The sequence below is a fragment of the Chenopodium album genome, chromosome 3 (genome assembly GCF_948465745.1).
Source record: "Chenopodium album chromosome 3, dcCheAlbu1.1, whole genome shotgun sequence".
Taxonomy (NCBI): domain Eukaryota; kingdom Viridiplantae; phylum Streptophyta; class Magnoliopsida; order Caryophyllales; family Amaranthaceae; genus Chenopodium; species Chenopodium album.
Window position 1 is genome coordinate 82,436,948 of NC_137836.1, and position 20,566 is coordinate 82,457,513.

A 20,566-nucleotide genomic window follows, 5' to 3' on the forward strand; every position below is an offset into this window, starting at 1 on the left:
TTTGGGTAAGCTAACATTTTCAAGGATCATTGTAATACTTTTTTTTAGTGTAGTTATTACCCTTATGTTTGCATGATTTAATGTCAAATGTTATAAGATTAACAATTTACAGTCGATGAGAGGAATTAGGGCCTGTTCTGATTTACTGAGCTGAATTAAACTGAACCTAACCGAACCGAACTTAGGCCCTGTTCTTTTGAGCTTCTGGGCAGAGCAGAGCAGATTTCAGCAGAGCAGAGCAGAGCAGAGCAGATTTCAACAGAGCAGAGCAGATTTCAGCCGAGCCGAGCAGAGCAGAGCAGAGCAGATTTTATTATTATTATTATTATTATTATTATTATTATTATTATTATTTTATTATTATTATTATTATTATTATTATTATTATTATTATTTTATTATTATTATTATTATTATTATTATTATTATTATTATTATTATTATTATTATTATTATTATCATCATCATCATCATCATCATCATCATCATCATCATTATTACTACTACTACTACTACTAATATTATCGCATTATTATTATAATCATTAAATTTTTAAAGTTAAATATTAATTATTATTATATTAATTATAATTATTATTAAATATTATTTAATTATTATTATTAAAAATTAATAATTAGTATTATCTTTAAATATTAGTCATTATCTTAATATTAATTTCTATTATAAAAATCAATTATTGTTATTATAATTAATATTATTAGTTACAAATATTATTATTACTGTTAGTATAATTACTATTATTATTATTACTATTATTATTATTATTATTATTATTATTATTATTAAATATTAATTATTATTGTTATTATTATTATTATTATTATTTTTATTAATAATTTATTATTATTATTATTATTATTAAATATTAATAATTATTTATTATTTTTTTATTTTTTTATTAAATATCAATAATTAATTATTGTTATTATTATTATTAAGTATTAATTATTATTATAATTAAATATTAATTATTTATTATTATTAAATATTATTTATTTATTATTATTATTATTATAAAATAGTAATTATTATTATTATTAAATATTAAATATTAATTAATTATTATTATAATAATTTAATATTAAGTATTAATTTTAAGTAGAGCAGAGCAGGGCAGAGCAGAGCAGAGCAGATTTCAGCAGAGCAGAGCAGCTCTAAAGAACGGGGCCTTATTGAAGCTGAAATAAACTGAATATTTTATGAGATTAGGAAATTAAGAAGTGAAGTGAAGTGAACTGAACTTACTGGAGCTGAGTTGAAGATAAACGGAAGAGAATAGGCTCTTAGTGCTTTACATTGCAATCAACTTACAAAAATCACTACCATGTTACTTGCTACAATACAATCCTTTGAATACATTTATTAATCCATCATTATCAATTGACTAATTACATCTTAACTTTCTTAAACATACAAAGTCACTTCTTGTATCTTAGCATTCACATGCAAAGTCATTGCACTAAACACCACTTAAATAAATTTATTATAAGATTAATCAATTTCATTTAAATATAAATCCCTTTCATAAACCATGATCCATAAAAATGAGACCACCAAACTAACCTTATTATTATTATTATTATTATTATTATTATTATTATTATTTGTAAAAATCTCATCTTATATTCTATTGAGTTCAATTCAACCATAAGTTGAAAAAAAATGAATAAAACCAAAACAAGAATTACTTGTATTAGAGCAAAAACCTCTGACTATAAACTCTGCCAAATTAGTACTGAATTTTAAACAAATTCCACCTTTGTTTTCTTCCTCTTGTCTCATTATATTTCCCCCTTTCTCTCTCCTCATTTCTCCCCCTTCTTATTTTGAATCCCCTCTTCACCCCCCAAACCAAACCTCCCTCCATTTCTCCATTTCCTCCCAAAAAAAAAAAAAAAAAAAAAAAAGAAAAGAAAACCCATCATTTTAATTTAAAGCTTCTGTAATTCCTCATCAATGGCGGTAACATTGAGCAGAGGAAGAAGCGAGCAACTTCATCTCCAGAAATTCAAAGAAAAACAAGAAGATTACATAAATGATCAACAAAATCAGCTGAAAAAAGCAAGTGTAGTTCCAGTAGTTTATTATCTTTCCAGAAATGGTCAGCTTGAACATCCTCATTTCATGGAGGTTCCTCTCTCTTCTCCTCATGGTCTTTTTCTCAGTGACGTCATTCATCGCCTTTATCTTCTTCGTGGTAAATCCATGCCTTCTCGCTACTCCTGGTCCTCCAAACGGTAATTAATTAATTAATCGTACTTAAATTAATAACAATTAATTTGTTGATTAATTAAAATTTAATGTTGATATTTTGATTGATTTTTTAGGAGCTACAAAAGTGGATATGTATGGCATGATTTGGCGGAGAATGATTTCATACATCCAGTTCACGGAGGAGAGTATGTTCTCAAAGGTTCCGAGATTCTGGTCGAAAATACAATTTCTTCGCCGACTGCATCCAAATCATCTGAAACGACGTCGTCATCTTCAAGCGCGAAGAATACTCCGGCAGCCGGAGATTCTGATTTTCCGGCGGTGAGGAATCGCCGGCGGAATCAGTCTTGGGGAGCGATTGACTTGCACGAGTATAAAGTGTATAAGACTGAGTCAACCCACGAGTTCGCCGGAAAAGCAGCGGCTGACGCGTCAACTCAGACTGACGAGAAACGACGTCGTCGGAAGGCGGTCGTTATAAAAGAAGAACCCGAGGAAGAAAAAGCCGAGGAAATACAACAGAGTACGGAGTTGAGTAGGGATGAGATTTCACCACCACCGTCGGATTCAAGTCCGGAGACATTAGAGTCGTTGATGAAAGCTGACGGTAGATTATTACTAGGTTCATCATCGTCGTCATCAACTTCATTACAAGCTGCTAATCAAGGTGATCATAATAATAATAATCAGACGATTGGGAGTTGTCCAAGTGGCAGAATGAAAGCGTCTACTGTTTTAATGAGCTTGATTTCATGTGGATCGATATCGTTTAAAGACTGCGGGGCGGTCGCAGTGAAAGACAACGGGTTTTCATTGGTGTCTCATTATAAGACGAGGGTACCACGTGGCACATTAGTCGAGGACGGGGGTAATGAGATGATGATGGTGGAGATGGAGAATAATGTGAGTAGTAAGTTTGCGAAAATGGCGTTGGAAGATAAAGAGTATTTTAGCGGGAGTTTAATCGAGACTACGAGTAAGAAACAAGAGCTTCCTACTATGCTTAAACGATCTTCTTCTTACAATGCTGATAGGTAAACACTCTTAATTTAATTATGTTATTTGATGGGTGTTTTAATTTTGTTACAGTAGTAAGTTTGGGTATGAAGTGTACGTTTGGTTTATCTACTGTGTGAATGTTCAGTGGTCTAATTTAGAGTAAGTTTATATGACATTTGAATTTTACTTGTTATGATGGTTTTGAAGGTACGATTCTTTTTTTGTAGAGAATAAGCCATACGTACATTTTTTTTAATTATTGGGCTGATTTCTGTGTTCTGATCTTGTTGCAGCTAGAGTTTCGGTAAATTTATGATAGACTGATATTACCCATTCTCTCTCTTTTATGCATTGTAGATTTGTACTCCAGTATAATGAGAGTATTTTTTGTGCAAATCTTGTTGCTTAGGTGCTTATAACTTGTATGATTAGAATAAGTTTTAGATTGTTTAGTACTTTAGTTGAATGACAATTACAATATGATAATATGATACCCGCAGTAATAGTTTTACCTTTGATAATGATAACTTTAACTACGTTACTTTATGATTACTCGTAATAATTTTGTTCACCATCTTTTCACTCTGAAAAGATAAATAATAACCATAATAATATGTTTAAGATAAAGTTGTGTACGACTCATAATTTCACGCAATAGATTTTTCGAATGTGTTAGACAGTAACAAATCGTGGTTTTGTGATAAATTGCAAGCAAGTAGAGTTACACAAGATGATAAGCGTAAAATTTTAAAAAATGTGATGGTGAAGACAAATATTTTAGAGTGAGTTGTATAAGTTACTTGCAAGTAAAGGCCCCTACCCCTGCTACTTCAAAGGCTATGATATAGCGTTAACCTGAGGCCAGTAATTAGGTAGTACCCGTACTATCTTTTTTGCAAGATTCCTGCTGATCTAGATCATATTCATTATTCAAGGACTGTAGTATTTATTCAAATGTCATTATTCATTTTTTTATGATATCATCTTTCTGTGTTCTGATCCCTGCTTTTATTTTACTCGTAGTATATGTTTTTTCAGACATATAATTGATTTCTTTACTACTACTACAGTTTCCATCATTCAATTTTGCATTATCTTATGTATGTTCCGTGTTATTAGCCTCATTTTGCTCCTCCCTAAATGATTGTTTAGGATAGCAGAGTTAATAAAACTCTTGCCGTTTTCCTAGTGGCCGAGGTTCGAACCCTGAACCTCACCTTGGGTTAGACATGTTACACTTGCACACACTTAGCTTGCATTCATTACGGAGTACTAACCAAAAAAAAAAAAAAAAACAAAGATTTTTATGGATCTATTGTAATAAGAACTACAGCAGCATGTGCCAGCATTGGAGCATATGCATGCGTTCTCAGACCAAAAAAAAAACAATGTTACATTGCAGTTATATAATTGTATTGGACCACAACAATATTCAATATAGATTATATATTATGAAAGTACCAGTTGTTGGAAAATGAGGTTTGTAATTGTCATCAATTGACTGATTGTCAAAGGTGGTAAAATTGTGAAAGCATAGGTGAAGATTTAGTTCAGAAATCCAGATTATTAGCATTTAGGACAGAGTAGAGTAACTAGGAACAAATCAAGGGGTCATGTTGGCCGCTTGTCACATGCTATGTTAGCCGACATCTCTTTCGAGTGTGAACTCTTATACGTCCTGTTTCTTTCGCCTTTGTGCATTCACATGGAAAATAGGAGTCTTGATCTTTCTACATATTTCACTATGATATGTGTGATTAAAATCGTGCTTGTGCATGCGATTATAATATACGAAGTATATAATAACTCGTAATGAACACCCAAAACGCTACATGTGTTGAGGTTTGATTGTTTTCTTAATTCTTTTGGTATGATCAAAACACTATAATTGATTGTAACAATTGGATTTGTTTTATTCTATAGGAGTGTGCATATGAAGTTGGAGGAAAAAGAAGTGGAAGGAGTTAGAGCAAAATGCATACCGAGGAAACCAAAGACTCAAACAAGTACTAGTAAGAAAGAATGTCACACGGATTCTACTCGTGCTACCATCAACAATACTTGTCAAGAGCGAAATCAATGTTAAGCGCCTTGGTCACTACTGATTCCATAATGTGACTTATTAGGATTTCTTATATCAGTTATATGTAATGTGATTTCCTCTTGTCTAACCTACAAGACTATTATATTTATTAGTGGTAAATTATATCATTAGGAAGAATGATGGAAATTAACGAGTTAGAAGGTTGAAAAATCAAGGGGACAAATGTTCATACGCCGTGACTAGTACGGTGGATAACGTACATTAACATTGTAGGAATTTCTGTAGTAGACTAGTAGTAGCAACTGTAGTGGTAATTTTGGGAATTCGGGAAAGCTTTTGCATTTTAGAAATGTGCATGAAAAAAAAACCATGAAAGCTCCTTTTTCATGTGAATTGACTTTTATTTATTGAATTTGGAGCTCTAATACAAGTACTCGTATTAAAAATGAAAATAAAAAGCTTGTCTTTTTAGACTTTGAGTTTTGGGCCTTTGATTCTTATATTTCCCTCTTTTGGGCTGTTGGTTATGGGTAGTGGAAAATTTTAAGCAAAATTATGCATTGAGTTTAGTGTTTTTAGTACAATTATGAATTAAATTAATAATTTAGCTGTAATAGAATATGATTATTATACTGATTAGAAGAAAGTTGTTTTATTAACTTCTGAGTTTGGAGAAAATTGATGTGCCTGATGAACCGGAGAGAAACAAGGAAAAGCAGGAACACTTCTAAGATTGATGTACTCCACTAGATTTAAATCATTTAATGGGTTAGTAGTTTATTAGAGCTTTTTATACTCCATAAGCTACAATATAAAACTAGTCATAGATAGACGGATAGTAGTACATGCAATGCATTAACACAAGTTATTTGTTCTCAATAAGCTTTGATAAAAGTCTTGATGTAGCTAATGCAGCTATTATTGCTATTCCGACTTATTATTTTCTCAGTTGCGGGTTGTTATGATTAATCAACTTTAAACATAAAAAGTCAAATGAAATACGTAGTATTGAGGTATTATGTATCTCTAACTTTTTCGCAAAATAAGAGAACACATAACTAATGAAAAATCACAATATGTTGATTTGTCCGTGTGACATGTAATAACAACGTAATAATAGATTTTGAAACTAATTGACATTGTAAATACATACAAAGTAGGATTATTAATCGAATAAAAACAAAGGTACTAGGTAGACTATTCATTAAGAAATGTTGGTTTATATTTTCAGAGGTTTATTCCTTAACACAATAAGCCTTAGGCGTCGTATGGGTAATCCTAGGTTGGTGTTGGTGAAAATCTTCTTTTATCATTCATCAGGATGCACTTGTGCTAACAATGGGCTGATGCTAAATTTGCTAATAATGTTACTTATTAGCACTTCAAATATGCACTTATGCTAACAATGTGCTAACCAACATTTTGGTTGAGTCCTAACAGGCTTTGCCCTATCAATTCCGATCTGTTTTCAAAGTTACTCCGTAATGTCATACTCCCTCCGTATTTAATTTGCATTTTTTTTTTACAATATTCTAATCTATTTTGACTAATGTTTGTGATTTATATACTACTTGTTGGAATCATCTCAATAAATAGATTATTAATTTTAAATTGTCATAATTTATACTTATTGATAACTTAAAATATTATTGATAAAAAAAATTGATATCGTCATAGGTACCAAAAACATAAAGCAAGTAATAAAATACGGATGAAATACTCTTTAAACCCAAACTCTTGAATGTATAAATCCAAACATCCAACCTTACTTTTTTAGGTGGCTAATTAGCAAAGGAAGAGACAACTTAAAACAAAGACTAGCATAATGAATGGGAGGTGAACACACAACAATACATATTTAGGTCGTTAGTTAGCTAAGGAAGCAGAAAATATCAAACAAAAGCTAACATAGTCACTAGAGGGTAAAATTAACTTGGTATAATAGGCTATTACACTAAGACACATTTTTCCCATTTAGGCTATGAATTGAATGAAAGGAATCTGGCTGTGCAAACTTCCCTTGAATTGAAGAAGTGTAATTTTCATTCATTTGATCATCAAAATCATCTGCAAGTAGTCGCTTCTTTCCGCTTTTGAGTATTATGCTAAGCGTTGTAGGAAGAAAGGTTACAAAGAGGTTGATGACCATAACAAAATATATAGCCTTAGCCCTCAATTCTAATCTCATAGCCATGAGATTATAATATCTGTAACACAAGAAACTCTAGTCAGTCTTTTAATCGTATGATATGTATTAGTTTGCATACATGTTGACTTATAGTAACATATGATAATTAGAGGAAACGTGTGATCGTGATGACATAGATTTGTACATTTAAAAAGGAACGGATCATTGTTTAGCATATTGATTTATGCAAATGGGTTTTTAAAATTTTAATACGATGTGTAATTACACGTGTGCTATACTAGTTATATTGTTATAATTGAAATATTTAAGAAAGGAGAAAAACAAACTTGGTGAATTGCTAATGCAATGTTGGTGAAGACAAATGTCATTCTCTATGAAATTGGTTTCTTTTTTTTTTTTCCTTCTTTCTTTCTAACCAATACTCTTCGGCCAAAGTGACCATTGAAACTGGAAATTTAACAGAATTTGAACTTTCGAGGAAGCCTGTGGTTTCAAGAATTGGTTTGTGTTTTGGTTAATGGAATAAAGAGTAATGAGAATGGTTGTGTTGGATCAAGACCTATTAATAGGAGTTTGATATTACACATTAAGAAAAAATAATTATTGAGGTTTGTTGGATGAATCACTAGAGATATGATATGTTTCCATGTATAAGTTAACCTATTATGTTGAGGAAATTAAGATAGGATTGACAGGAAGGTCTGACACTGTTAATTGTACATGCCACGCATGCAAGAAATATTATTGGTTCACTACGATTGGATTTACAGGTAAGGACTGGCAATGCTGGACATACCTACAAGGTCTGTTGGATGAATCACTAGAGATATGATATGTTTCCATGTATAAGTTAATTTATGATGTTAAGGAAATTAAGATAGGATCAATTGACAAGAAGGTCTGACACTGTTAATTGTACATGCCACGCATGCAAGAATTATTATTGGTTCACTAAGATAGGATTTACAGGCAAGGACTGGCAATGCTGGATGTAGAGCTGTCAATTCGGGCAAACGGGTCGGGTTTGGGTCAGGTAAGAGTGGGTCGGGTCAACTCGGATTAATTCCATAACCTATGTGGGTCGGGTTTGGATTGAGTCATGCTTGAGTCGGGTCACGTCGTCGAGTCATACTTCTTATCGGGTTTGGGTCGGGTTAATAACAGGTTGGGTTACATTCGGGTCGGGTGAATAATAGCTCGGGTTTAATTCAGGTTTTCACAGGTTAAAACGAGTTAGGGTAATTCTCGGGTTCGAGTCAGGTTCGGTTCAAGTCAATAATTTGCGGGTTAGAATCAGGTCGGGTCATTCTCGGGTTTGAGTCGGGTTCGGTTCAAGTCAATGATTTGCGGATTATAATCAGGTCGGATCATTCTTGGGTTCAAGTTGGGTTCGGTTCAAGTCAATAATTTGCGGGTTATAATCAGGTTGGGTCATTTCCAAGTCGGGTCATTATGTGATTCAAGTCGGGTTATGTACAAGTCAATAATTTGCAGGTTACAATCAGGTCAGGTCATTTCTAAATCAGGTCATATTCGAGTTCAACTAATTATAAATAGATAATTATCATTTTTATCAAGCTAATTATTTCCTTTGAGTATAATATATATGGCAAAATACTAGGGAACTATAGTCTATAATTTAGGAAGATAGTTATCTCCTTTGACCATACAACATATATATACTATATTTAACTCTTAAATTTGAGGATGATGCTCCTTTCTTTTGTTGGCCTGGACCGACTTAGTCTCCCTAAACAAAATGCTTAGATCAACAATAATAAGGTGGTCTAAATTGCATTTAAAGTTATTTGAAATCGGTTCTGCAATAATTTAGGTTAGGTCAATAACAAGTCGTGTTAATTTCGAGTCGAGTAAGTAACAGATCAAGTTGAATTTTTGGGTCGGGTAAGTAATAGGTCTGGTAAAATTCGGTACGTGCCAATAACAAGTCGGGTTTAATTTAATTTGGGTCAGGTCAATAACAAGTTGGGTTGATTTCGAGTCGGGTTTATAAAAAGTTGGGTTCAATTCGGATCGGGTTAGGAACGGGTCGGGTTGAATTCATGTTAGGTTAATAACAAGTCGGGTTAAATTCGGGTTTTGACGGGTTAAAACGGGTTTGGGTAAATTTCGGTTAAAGTCGGGTTCGGTGCAAGTTAATTAAATTGGTCGTTGTAAACCGGTAAATCGGTGAAAGTTGTAAACCGGTAAATTGGTCGTTTAAAGGCAACTTGGATGGTTCCACCTACCCAATTGGAATCCCGGTGGGTACTAAGGAAAATGGTAAACATTTCGGCAATTTTTATATTCGAGCGAAAAAAGTCAAAAAATTCCAAAATTGAAGGCTAATATCCGCGTATTTTTAGAAATTTTGGAGGTTTCAGGACCCGGTGTCGAAAAGACTTGAGGTTTTAGGGAATACATCTCGGGGTAAAATAATGTCGTTTGGAACCAAATATGATAATTATTTGTTGTTATAAATGTTCGTGGTAGTCTTGATTTAATGAAATCGCTACAAGTTGTAAACCGGTAAATTGTTCGTTTAAAGGCAAATTGGATGGTTCCACCGAACCAATTGGACTACCGGAGGGTATTAGCCTATTAGGGACCTTGGTAAACATTTCGGCAATTTTTATTTTCGGACCAAAAAAAGTCAAAAAATTCCAAAATTGAAGGCTAATATCCACGTATTTTTAGAAATTTTGGAGGTTTCGGGACCCGGTGTTGAAAAGACTTGAGATTTTAGGGAATACATCTCGGGGTAAAATAATGTCGTTTGGAACCAAATATCATAATTATTTGTTGTTATAAATGTTCGTGGTAGTCTTGAGTTAATTAAATCGCTACAAGTTGTAAACCGGTAAATTGTCCGTTTAAAGGCAAATTGGATGGTTCCACCCAACCAATTGGACTACCGGAGGGTATTAGGGACCTTGGTAAACATTTTGGCAATTTTTATTTTCGGGCGAAAAAAAAGTCAAAAAATTCCAAAATTGAAAGCTAATATCCACGTTTTTTTAGAAATTTTGGAGGTTTCGGGACCCGGTGTCGAAAAGACTTGAGATTTTAAGAAATACATCTCGGGGTAAAATAATGTCGTTTGGAACCAAATATGATTATTATTTGTTGTTATAAATGTTCGTGGTAGTCTTGATTTAATGAAATCGCTACAAGTTGTAAACCGGCAAATTGTTCGTTTAAAGGCAAATTGGATGGTTCCACCCAACCAATTGGACTACTGGAGGGTATTAGGGACCTTGGTAAACATTTCGTCAATTTTTATTTTCGGGCGAAAAAAAGTCAAAAAATTCCAAAATTCAAGGCTAATATCCACGTTTTTTTAAAAAATTTGGAGGTTTCGGGACCCGGTGTCGAAAAGACTTGAGATTTTAGGGAATACATCTCAAGGTAAAATAATGTCGTTTGGAACCAAATATGATAATTATTTGTTGTTATAAATGTTCGTGGTAGTCTTGAGTTAATGAAATCACTACAAGTTGTTAACCGGTAAATTGTCCGTTTAAAGGCAAATTGGATGGTTCCACCCAACCAATTGGACTACCAGAGGGTATTAGGGACCTTGGTAAACATTTTGTTAATTTTTATTTTCGGGCGAAAAAAAGTCAAAAAATTCCAAAATGAAGGCTAATATCCACGTTTTTTTAGAAATTTTGGAGGTTTCGGGACCTGGTGTCGAAAAGACTTGAGATGTTAGGGAATACATCACGGGGTAAAATAATGTCGTTTGGAACCAAATATGATAATTATTTGTTGTTATAAATGTTCGCGGTAGTCTTGAGTTAATGAAATCGCTACAAGTTGTAAACCGGTAAATTGTCTGTTTAAAGGCAAATTGGACGGTTGCACCCAACCAATTGGACTACCGGAGGGTATTAGGGACCTTGGTAATCATTTCGTCAATTTTTATTTTCGGTCGAAAAAAGTCAAAAAATTCCAAAATTAAAGGCTAATATCCACTTTTTTTTAGAAATTTTAGAGGTTTTGGGACCCGGTGTCGAAAAGACTTGAGATTTTAAGAAATACATCTCGGAGTAAAATAATGTCGTTTGGAACCAAATATGATAATTATTTGTTGTTATAAATATTCGTGGTAGTCTTGAGTTAATTAAATCGCTACAAGTCTTAAACCGGTAAATTGTTCGTTTAAAGGCAAATTGGATGGTTCCACCCAACCAATTGGACTACCGGAGGGTATTAGCCTATTAGGGACCTTAGTAAACATTTCGGCATTTTTTATTTTCAGACCAAAAAAAGTCAAAAAAATTCCAAAATAGAAGGCTAATATCCACGTATTTTTAGAAATTTTGGAGGTTTCGGGACCCGGTGTCGAAAAAACTTGAGTTTTTAGGGAATTCATCTCGGGGTAAAATAATGTTGTTTGGAACCAAATATGATAATTATTTATTGTTATAAATGTTCGTGGTAGTCTTGAGTTAATTAAATCGTTACAAGTTGTAAACCAGTAAATTGTCCGTTTAAAGGCAAATTGGATGGTTTTACCCAACCAATTGGACTACCGGAGGGTATTAGGGACGTTGGTAAACATTTCGGCAATTTTTATTTTCGGGCGAAAAAAGTCAAAAAATTCCAAAATTGAAGGCTAATATCCACGTTTTTTTAGAAATTTTGGAGGTTTCGGGACCCGGTGTCAAAAATACTTGAGATTTTAAGGAATACATCTCGGGGTAAAATAATGTCGTTTGGAACCAATATGATAATTATTTGTTGTTTAAAATGTTCGTGGTAGTCTTGATTTAATGAAATCGCTACAAGTTGTAAACCGGTAAATTGTTCGTTTAAAGGCAAATTGGATGGTTCCACCCAACCAATTGGACTACTGGAGGGTATTAGGGACCTTGGTAAACATTTCGGCAATTTTTATTTTCGGGCGAAAAAAAGTCAAAAAATTCCAAAATTCAAGGATAATATCCACGTTTTTTTTAAAACTTTGGAGGTTTCGGGACCCGGTGTCGAAAAGACTTGAGATTTTAGGGAATACATCTCAAGGTAAAATAATGTCGTTTGGAACCAAATATGATAATTATTTGTTGTTATAAATGTTTGTGATAGTCTTGAGTTAATGAAATCGCTACAAGTTGTTAACCGGTAAATTGTCCGTTTAAATGCAAACTGGATGGTTCCACCCAACCAATTGGACTACCGGAGGGTATTAGGGACCTTGGTAAACATTTCGATAATTTTATTTCAGGCGAAAAAAAGTCAAAAATTCCAAAATTGAAGGCTAATATCCACGTTTTTTTTAGAAATTTTGGAGGTTTCGGGACCCGGTGTCGAAAAGAGTTGAGATTTTAGGGAATACATCTCGGGGTAAAATAATGTCGTTTGGAACCAAATATGATAATTATTTGTTGTTATAAATGTTCGTGGTAGTCTTGATTTAATGAAATCGCTACAAGTTGTAAACCGGTAAATTGGCCGTTTAAAGGCAACATGGATGGTTCCACCAAACCAATTGGACTACCGGAGGGTATTAGTGACCTTGATAAACATTTCGGCAATTTTTATCTTCGGGCGAAAAAAAGTCAAAAAATTCCAAAATTAAAGGCTAATATCCACGTTTTTTTAAAAATTTTCACTAGTAGAAAAATACAATAAGGCACCCCCATAAAGGCACCGGTTCAGGCCAAACCGGTGCCCTAAACCGGCTCAAATTTGGGCGCCATTTTACAAAAATATAAAAGGCACCGGTTCAGACCAAACCGGTGCCAAAAAGTAAAAGGGCACCGGTTTGAACCGGTGCCAATTGAACCGTTCCTTAATGTTAAAAAAACCGGTTAAACTAAAAAAAAAAAAAAAATCGGCCATATTTATACTCCCAAACCCTATTTCGCTTCACTCGCCGCTTCTCCTCTCCTCTTCTTTCCTACTATTTCTCTCTCCTCTTCTCCTCTCCTCCTCTTTCGCTCCACTAATCTCCTTCCCTTTCTCATCTCCTCCTTCTCATCTCCTCCTTCCCTTTCTTCGTTCTCCTTCTCCTTCAAGCTCACCACGAAGACCACCACGGAGACCACCACGAACACCACCGCGAGTACATGCAACACCACCACGGAGACCACCACGAACACCACAGCGAGCACATGCAACACCACCACGGAGACCACCACGAACACGTCTCCTCCTCCCTCAATTTCTGGGTTTTTGTTTTCTGATTTTGATATTTAATTTTTGAATTTTGTTTTTCGATTTTGATTTTTGATTTTTTCTGGGTTTTTTCGATTTCAATTTTTTTTCGTTTTTGTTTTATTTTAATTGATTTCTGGGTTTTTTATTTGTTCGTTTTTGTTTTCATTTTTTCGATTTCTGGGTTTTTCAATTTTTTATTTTTGTTTTTCGATTTTGATTTTTGTTTTTCTTTTTTATCGATTTTGATTTTTGTGTTTCGATTTTTACTTTTGTTGTCTGATTTTGATTTTTGATTTTTGTTTTTCAATTTTGATTTTTGTTTTTCTTTTTTTTCGATTTTGATTTTTGTGTTTCGATTTTTACTTTCGTTGTCTTATTTTGATTTTGATTTTTGTTTTTCGATTTTGATTTTCGATTTTTTCTGGGTTTTTTCGATTTCAATTTTTTTGTTTTTGTTTTTATTTTAATTGATTTCTGGGTTTTTTAATTGTTCGATTTTGTTTTTATTTTTATGATTTATGGGTTTTTTTCATTTTTTTCTGGGATTTTGTTTTTATTTTTTCGATTTTGTTTTTCGATTTTGATTTTTGTTTTTCTTTTTTTTCGATTTTGATTTTTGTGTTTCGATTTTTACTTTCGTTGTCTTATTTTGATTTTGATTTTTGTTTTTCGATTTTGATTTTCGATTTTTTCTGGGTTTTTTCGATTTCAATTTTTTTTGTTTTTGTTTTTATTTTAATTGATTTCTGGGTTTTTTAATTGTTCGATTTTGTTTTTATTTTTATGTTTTCTGGTTTTTTTTCATTTTTTTTCTGGGATTTTGTTTTTATTTTTTCGATTTTGTTTTGATTTTTTGATTTCTGGGTTTTTTCGATTTTGTTTTTAATTTAATCGATTTTAATTCGATTTTTTTTTTCTGGGTTTTTTTTTTATTTTTTTTGCAGCTTGTTTATTTTAATCAATTTATTTTTGATGTTTTAATTGGCTCAGGTATACATAATCCAAGAATCAAGAATCAAGAATATGGGGATTTTAAGATTGTGATGTTGTAATATTTTTTTTTATTTATATTGTAGTTTTTTTTTTATATGTTGTAATTTTTTTTTATTTATAAGTAATTTTTTTATTGATCTATGCTGTAAAATTTTATTGATTATATATTAAACAGAATCGTTTATAATTGATTGTGATGTTTGATTTATATTTTGTGTTTTTATTTAATTTAGTTTATTTAATTTTTAAGCAAAAAAAAAACAAAAAAAAAAATGATTTTTGGGGGTTTTTTGGCACCGGTTAACCGGTGCCAAAAACTTTGAAAAAAAATTTAGTGGGCCTTTTTGGCACCGGTTAACCGGTGCCAATTTCGATTTTTGGCACCGGTTTGAACCGGTGCCTTTTACAACCCCTTTTTGGCACCCCCCACATTGGCACCGGTTCAAACCGATGCCTTAGGCCGGGTTTGAACCGGTGCCAAATTCATTTTTTCACGTAGTGTTTTGAGGTTTCGGGACCCGGTGTCGAAAAGACTTGAGATTTTAGGGAATACATCTCGGGGTAAAATAATGTCGTTTGGAACAAAATATGATAATTATTTGTTGTTATAAATGTTTGTGGTAGTCTCGAGTTAATGAAATCGCTATTAGTTGTAAACTGGTAAATTGTCCGTTTAAAGGCAAATTGGATGGTTCCACCCAACCAATTGGACTACCGGAGGGTATTAGGAACCTTGGTAAAAATTTAAGCAATTTTTATTTTCGGGCGAAAAAAAGTCAAAAAATTCCAAAATTGAAGGCTAATATCTACTTTTTTTAATTTAGAAATTTTGGAGGTTTCGTGACCCAGTGTCCAAAAGACTTGAGATTTTAGGTAATACATCTCGGGGTAATATAATGTCGTTTGGAACCAAATATGATAATTATTTGTTTTAAAAATGTTCGTGGTAGTCTTGAGTTAATGAAATCGCTACAAATTGTAAACCGGTAAATTGTCTGTTTAAAGGCAACATGGATGGTTCCACCAAACCAATTGGACTACCGGAGGGTATTAGGGACCTTGGTAAACATTTCGGCAATTTTTATCTTCGGAAGAAAAAAAAGTCAAAAAATTCCAAAATTGAAGGCTAATATCCACGTTTTTTTAGAAATTTTGGAGGTTTCGGGACCCGGTGTCGAAAAGACTTGAGATTTTAGGGAATACATCTCGGGGTAATATAATATAGTTTAGAACCAAATATGATAATTATTTGTTGTTATAAATGTTCGTGGTAGTCTTGAGTTAATGAAATCGCTACAAGTTGTAAACCGGTAAATTGTTCGTTTAAAGGCAACACTAGTAGAAAAATTGAAAAAGACACCGCTCAATGGCCACCGGTTTTTGAAAACCGGTGGCTTAAAAAATGGGCGGGATTAGGCATATGTACATTGCCACCGGTTCACGCCGAACCGGTGGCATAAATGATAAAGGCCACCGGTTTTGAACCGGTGGCAATAATCAAATAATAAAAAAAAAAGCCCACCATTCTCTTTTCCCTTCCTTTATATACCCTAACCAATCTTCTCTCTCCTATATCGCCTCTCCTCCTGCTCTCCTCCTCCTCTCTATCTCCTTCTCTCTATCTCTCTCTCTCGTCGCCCTTCGTCCTCTCTCCTCCGTTCTCCTCCTTCGTCCTCCATCAAATCCGCACTACACAGCCACCATCAACCACCGAAATCACCCAACTTCACCCGAAAAAAATCCATTACCCACGAAATCACCACCACGCCATCACCACACCAGCAACACCAACATCAACAACACCGACAGATCTACATCATCAACACCAATTTTCGCTCTTTTTCGCAGTTTTTGGGTTTGATATTTCGAGGTTACGGTTTCTGGGTTTAATTGATTTTGTAATTGCTATGTTTAATTGATTTTGGAATTTTCTGGGTTTAATTGATGAGTGTTGATGGGTCTATGTTTCTGGGTTTAATTTGATTATTCAAGGGTTTCTGGGTTTATGTTTAATTCGAAATTGCATGAGTGTTCTGGATTTTTTTTAATATTTTTTATTTTTTATTTTTTTTCGTGTTTTTTGTGAGTTTTTATTTATTAATTTTAATCTTGGTGTTCTGATTTTCGAAATTGTACGAGTATTCTGGTGAAATTGCATGCGTTTTTTTTTTTTTAGGTTTTTTTGTTTTATTTTGAGTTTTCTGTTTTTTTTTTTTCGGGGATTTCTGGGTTAAATTTTTTTTTTTTTAATTATTAATTTGAGTTTTCTGGGTAGATAATGCATTTTTTTTTTAGTTCTTGAGTTTTATTAATTTTGGTGTTTTAATTGATACAGGTATTAGATTATGACTCCACGAAGAATCAAGATGTTTGTGTCAAAAAAAGATCAAGATGTTGATTTTGGAATATTGTTTTAGAACTTAATTTTATTTTTTTTGTTTCTGATGTAATTTTATTTATTTATTAATTTATTTTTATGTTGTAATTTTTTTTTATTTTGGTATTGTACAATAACAATTTAATGATAATTATATTTTGGATTAAATTTCGGTTGATTTCGATGTTTTTTTTCCGATGTTGTGTTTCTTACATAATTACATTGAATCGTTGGAGTATATTTCAAGTGGAAAAAACAAAACCAAAAAAAAATAATATATTTACATGCACATTGCCACCGGTTAACCGGTGGCCTTTATATATAATACCAAAAAAAAAAAAAAAAAGCTGGAAGGGTTATTGCCACCGGTTAACCGGTGGCAATACTTATTTTTGCCACCGGTTTTGAACCGGTGGCCTTTGCTTCAGAGTATTGCCACCCCCCAAATGACCACCGGTTCAAAACCGGTGGCATTGGGGGGTTTTGAACCGGTGGCCAATTCATATTTTCGCCTAGTGCAAATTGGATGGTTCCACCCAACCAATTGGACTATCGGAGGTTATTATGGACCTTGGTAAACATTTCGGTAATTTTTATTTTCGGGCGAAAAAAAGTTAAAAAATTCCAAAATTGAAGGCTAATATCCACGTTTTTTTAGAAATTTTGGAGGTTTCGGGACCCGGTGTCAAAAAGACTTGAAATTTTAGGGAATACATCTCAAGGAAAAATAATGTCGTTTGGAACCAAATATGATAATTATTTGTTGTTATAAATGTTCGTGGTAGTCTTGAGTTAATGAAATCGCTACAAGTAGTTAACCGGTAAATTGTCTGTTTAAAGGCAAATTGGATGGTTGCACCCAACCAATTGGACTACCGGAGGGTATTAGGGACCTTGGTAAACATTTCGTCAATTTTTATTTTCTGTCGAAAAAAGTAAAAAAATTCCAAAATTGAAGGCTAATATCCACTTTTTTTAGAAATTTTGGAGGTTTTGGGACCCGGTGTCGAAAAGACTTGAAATTTTAAAGAATACATCTCGGGGTAAAATAATGTCGTTTGGAACCAAATATGATAATTATTTGTTGTTATAAATATTCGTGGTAGTCTTGAGGTAATGAAATCGCTACAAGTCTTAAACCGGTAAATTGTCCGTTTAAAGGCAAATTGGATGGTTCCACCCAACCAATTGGACTACCGGAGGGTATTAGGGACCTTGGTAAACATTTCGGCAATTTTTATTTTCGAGCGAAAAAAAGTCAAAAAATTCCAAAATTCAAGGCTAATATCCACGTTTTTTTAAAAAATTTGGAGGTTTCGGGACTCGGTGTTGAAAAGAATTGAGATTTTAGGGAATACATCTCGGGGTAAAATAATGTCGTTTGGAACCAAATATTAGAATTATTTGTTGATATAAATGTTCGTGGTAGTCTTGAGTTAATGAAATCGCTAGAAGTTGTAAACCGGTAAATTGTCCGTTTAAAGGCAAATTGGATGGTTCCACCCAACCAATTGGACTTCCGAAGGGTATTAAGGACCATGGTAAACATTTCGGCAATTTATATTTCCGGGCTAAAAATAGTAAAAAAAAATTCCAAAATTGAAGGCTAATATCCACGCTTTTTGAAAAATTTTGAAGGTTTCGAGACCCGGTGTCGAAAAGAAATGAGATTTTTGGGGATACATCTCGGGGTCATATAATGTCGTTTGATACCATAAATGACCATAATATGTTGTCATAAATGTTCGTGGTAGGCTTGAGTTAATAAAATCAGTGCAAGTTGTAAATCGGTAAATTGGTCGTTCAAAGGCAAATTGGATGGTTTCACCCAAACAATTGGACTTCCGGAGAGTATTAAGGACTACGGTAAACATTTCGGCAATTTTTTATTTCCGAACGAAAAAAAAGTCAAAAAATTCTAAAGTTCAAGGCTAACATCCACCCTTTTTAGAAATTTTGGAGGTTTCTAGACCCGGTGTCGAAAATATTTTAAATTTTAGGGAATATATCTTGGGGTCATATAATGTCGTTTAGAACCAATATGATAATTATTTGTTGTCATAAATGTTCGTGGTTGTATTAAGTTAATGAAATCGGTGCAAGTTGTAAATCGATAAATTGGCTGTTTAAAGTCGAATTGGATGTTTTTATCCATCAATTAGATTACCGAAGGGTATTAGGGACCACAATTAACATTTTAGCAATTTTTATTTTCCGGAACACGGTTAACATTTCAACAATTTTTATTTTAAGGACCACGGTTAACATTTCGGCAATTTTTATTTTCGGGCGATTAAAATTCAAAAAATTCTAAAATTGAAGACTATTATCAACGTTTTTTGAGAATTTTTTTGAGATTTTTGGGAACGATGTCGAAAAGCTTTGAGATTTTAAGGGATACATCTCGGGGTCATATAATACTGTTTTAAACAATAAATGATCATTATATATGGTTTTAAAGGCAAATCGGATGGTTCCACCCACCCAATTGGACTCCCGGGGGGTATTAGAGACCATGGTAATCATTTCGGAAATTTCTATTTCCGGGCGAAAAAAATCCAAAATTAAAGGCTAATATCAACGTTTTTCTAGAAATTTTAGAGGTTTCAAGGCCCGATGTCGAAATTTTTTGAAATTCTAGGGGATATATTTCGGGGTCATATAATGTCGTTTGGAACCATATATGATCCTTATTTTTTGTCATAAATGTTAGTAGTAGCTTGAATTAATGAAATCGGTTCAAGTTTTTAACGGTAAATTTGTCGTTTAAAGACAAATTGGATGGTTCCACCCACCCAATTGGACTCGAGGAGGATATCAGGGAACATAGTAAACATTTTGGCAATTTTTATATCTGGGCGAAAAAAAGTCAAAAAATTCCAAAATTGAAGGCTAATATCCACGTTTTTTTAGAAATTTTGAATGTTTCGGGGACGTGTGTCGAAAAGAATGAGATTTTAGGGGATACACCTTGGGGTCATATAATGCCGTTAAGAACCATATATGATCATTATATGTTGTCATAAATGTTCGTGGTAGGCTTGAATTAATGAAATCGGTGCAAGTTGTAAACCGGTAAATTGATCGATTAAAGTCAAATTTGATGGTTCCACCCACCCAATTGGATTCCCTGAGGGTTTTAGGGACCATGGTAAACATTTCGGCAATTTTTATTTCCGGGCAAAAAAAAAGTCAAAAAATTTGTAAATTAAAGGTTAATATCCACGTTTTTTGAGAAATTTCGAATGTTTCGAGGCCCGGTGTCGAAAAGAATTGAAATTTTAGGGGATACATCTTGAGGTCATATAATGCCGTTTGGAACCATATATGATTATTATATGTTTGTTATAAATGTTCGTAGTAGGCTTGAGTTAATGAAATCGATGCAAGTTGTAAACTGGCCGTTTATAGGTAAATTGGATGGTTCCACCTTGCTAGTTGGACTAACGGAGGGTATTAGGGACCATGGTAAACATTTCGGCAATTTTTATTTTCGGGTGAAAAAAATTCAAAAAATTCCAAAATTGAAGGCTAATATCCACGTTTTTTGAGAAATTTTGAAGGTTTTGGCCTGGATGTACCCGCAAAGTTTGTTGGATGAATA

At 33.1% G+C, this 20,566-nt stretch overlaps 1 protein-coding gene across 1 annotated transcript; it reads left to right on the top strand.

The window, feature by feature from the left end:
* Positions 1 to 1,772: 1,772 nt before the first annotated feature.
* LOC145624528 (protein SOSEKI 5-like) lies at positions 1,773 to 5,751 on the top strand. Its single transcript, XM_081677579.1, has 3 exons — positions 1,773 to 2,258; positions 2,349 to 3,269; positions 5,158 to 5,751. Exons 1-3 carry the CDS (start codon positions 1,978 to 1,980, stop codon positions 5,318 to 5,320), a joined length of 1,365 nt encoding a protein of 454 aa, XP_081533705.1. The 5' UTR covers positions 1,773 to 1,977; the 3' UTR covers positions 5,321 to 5,751.
* The last annotated feature ends 14,815 nt before the right edge of the window (positions 5,752 to 20,566 follow it).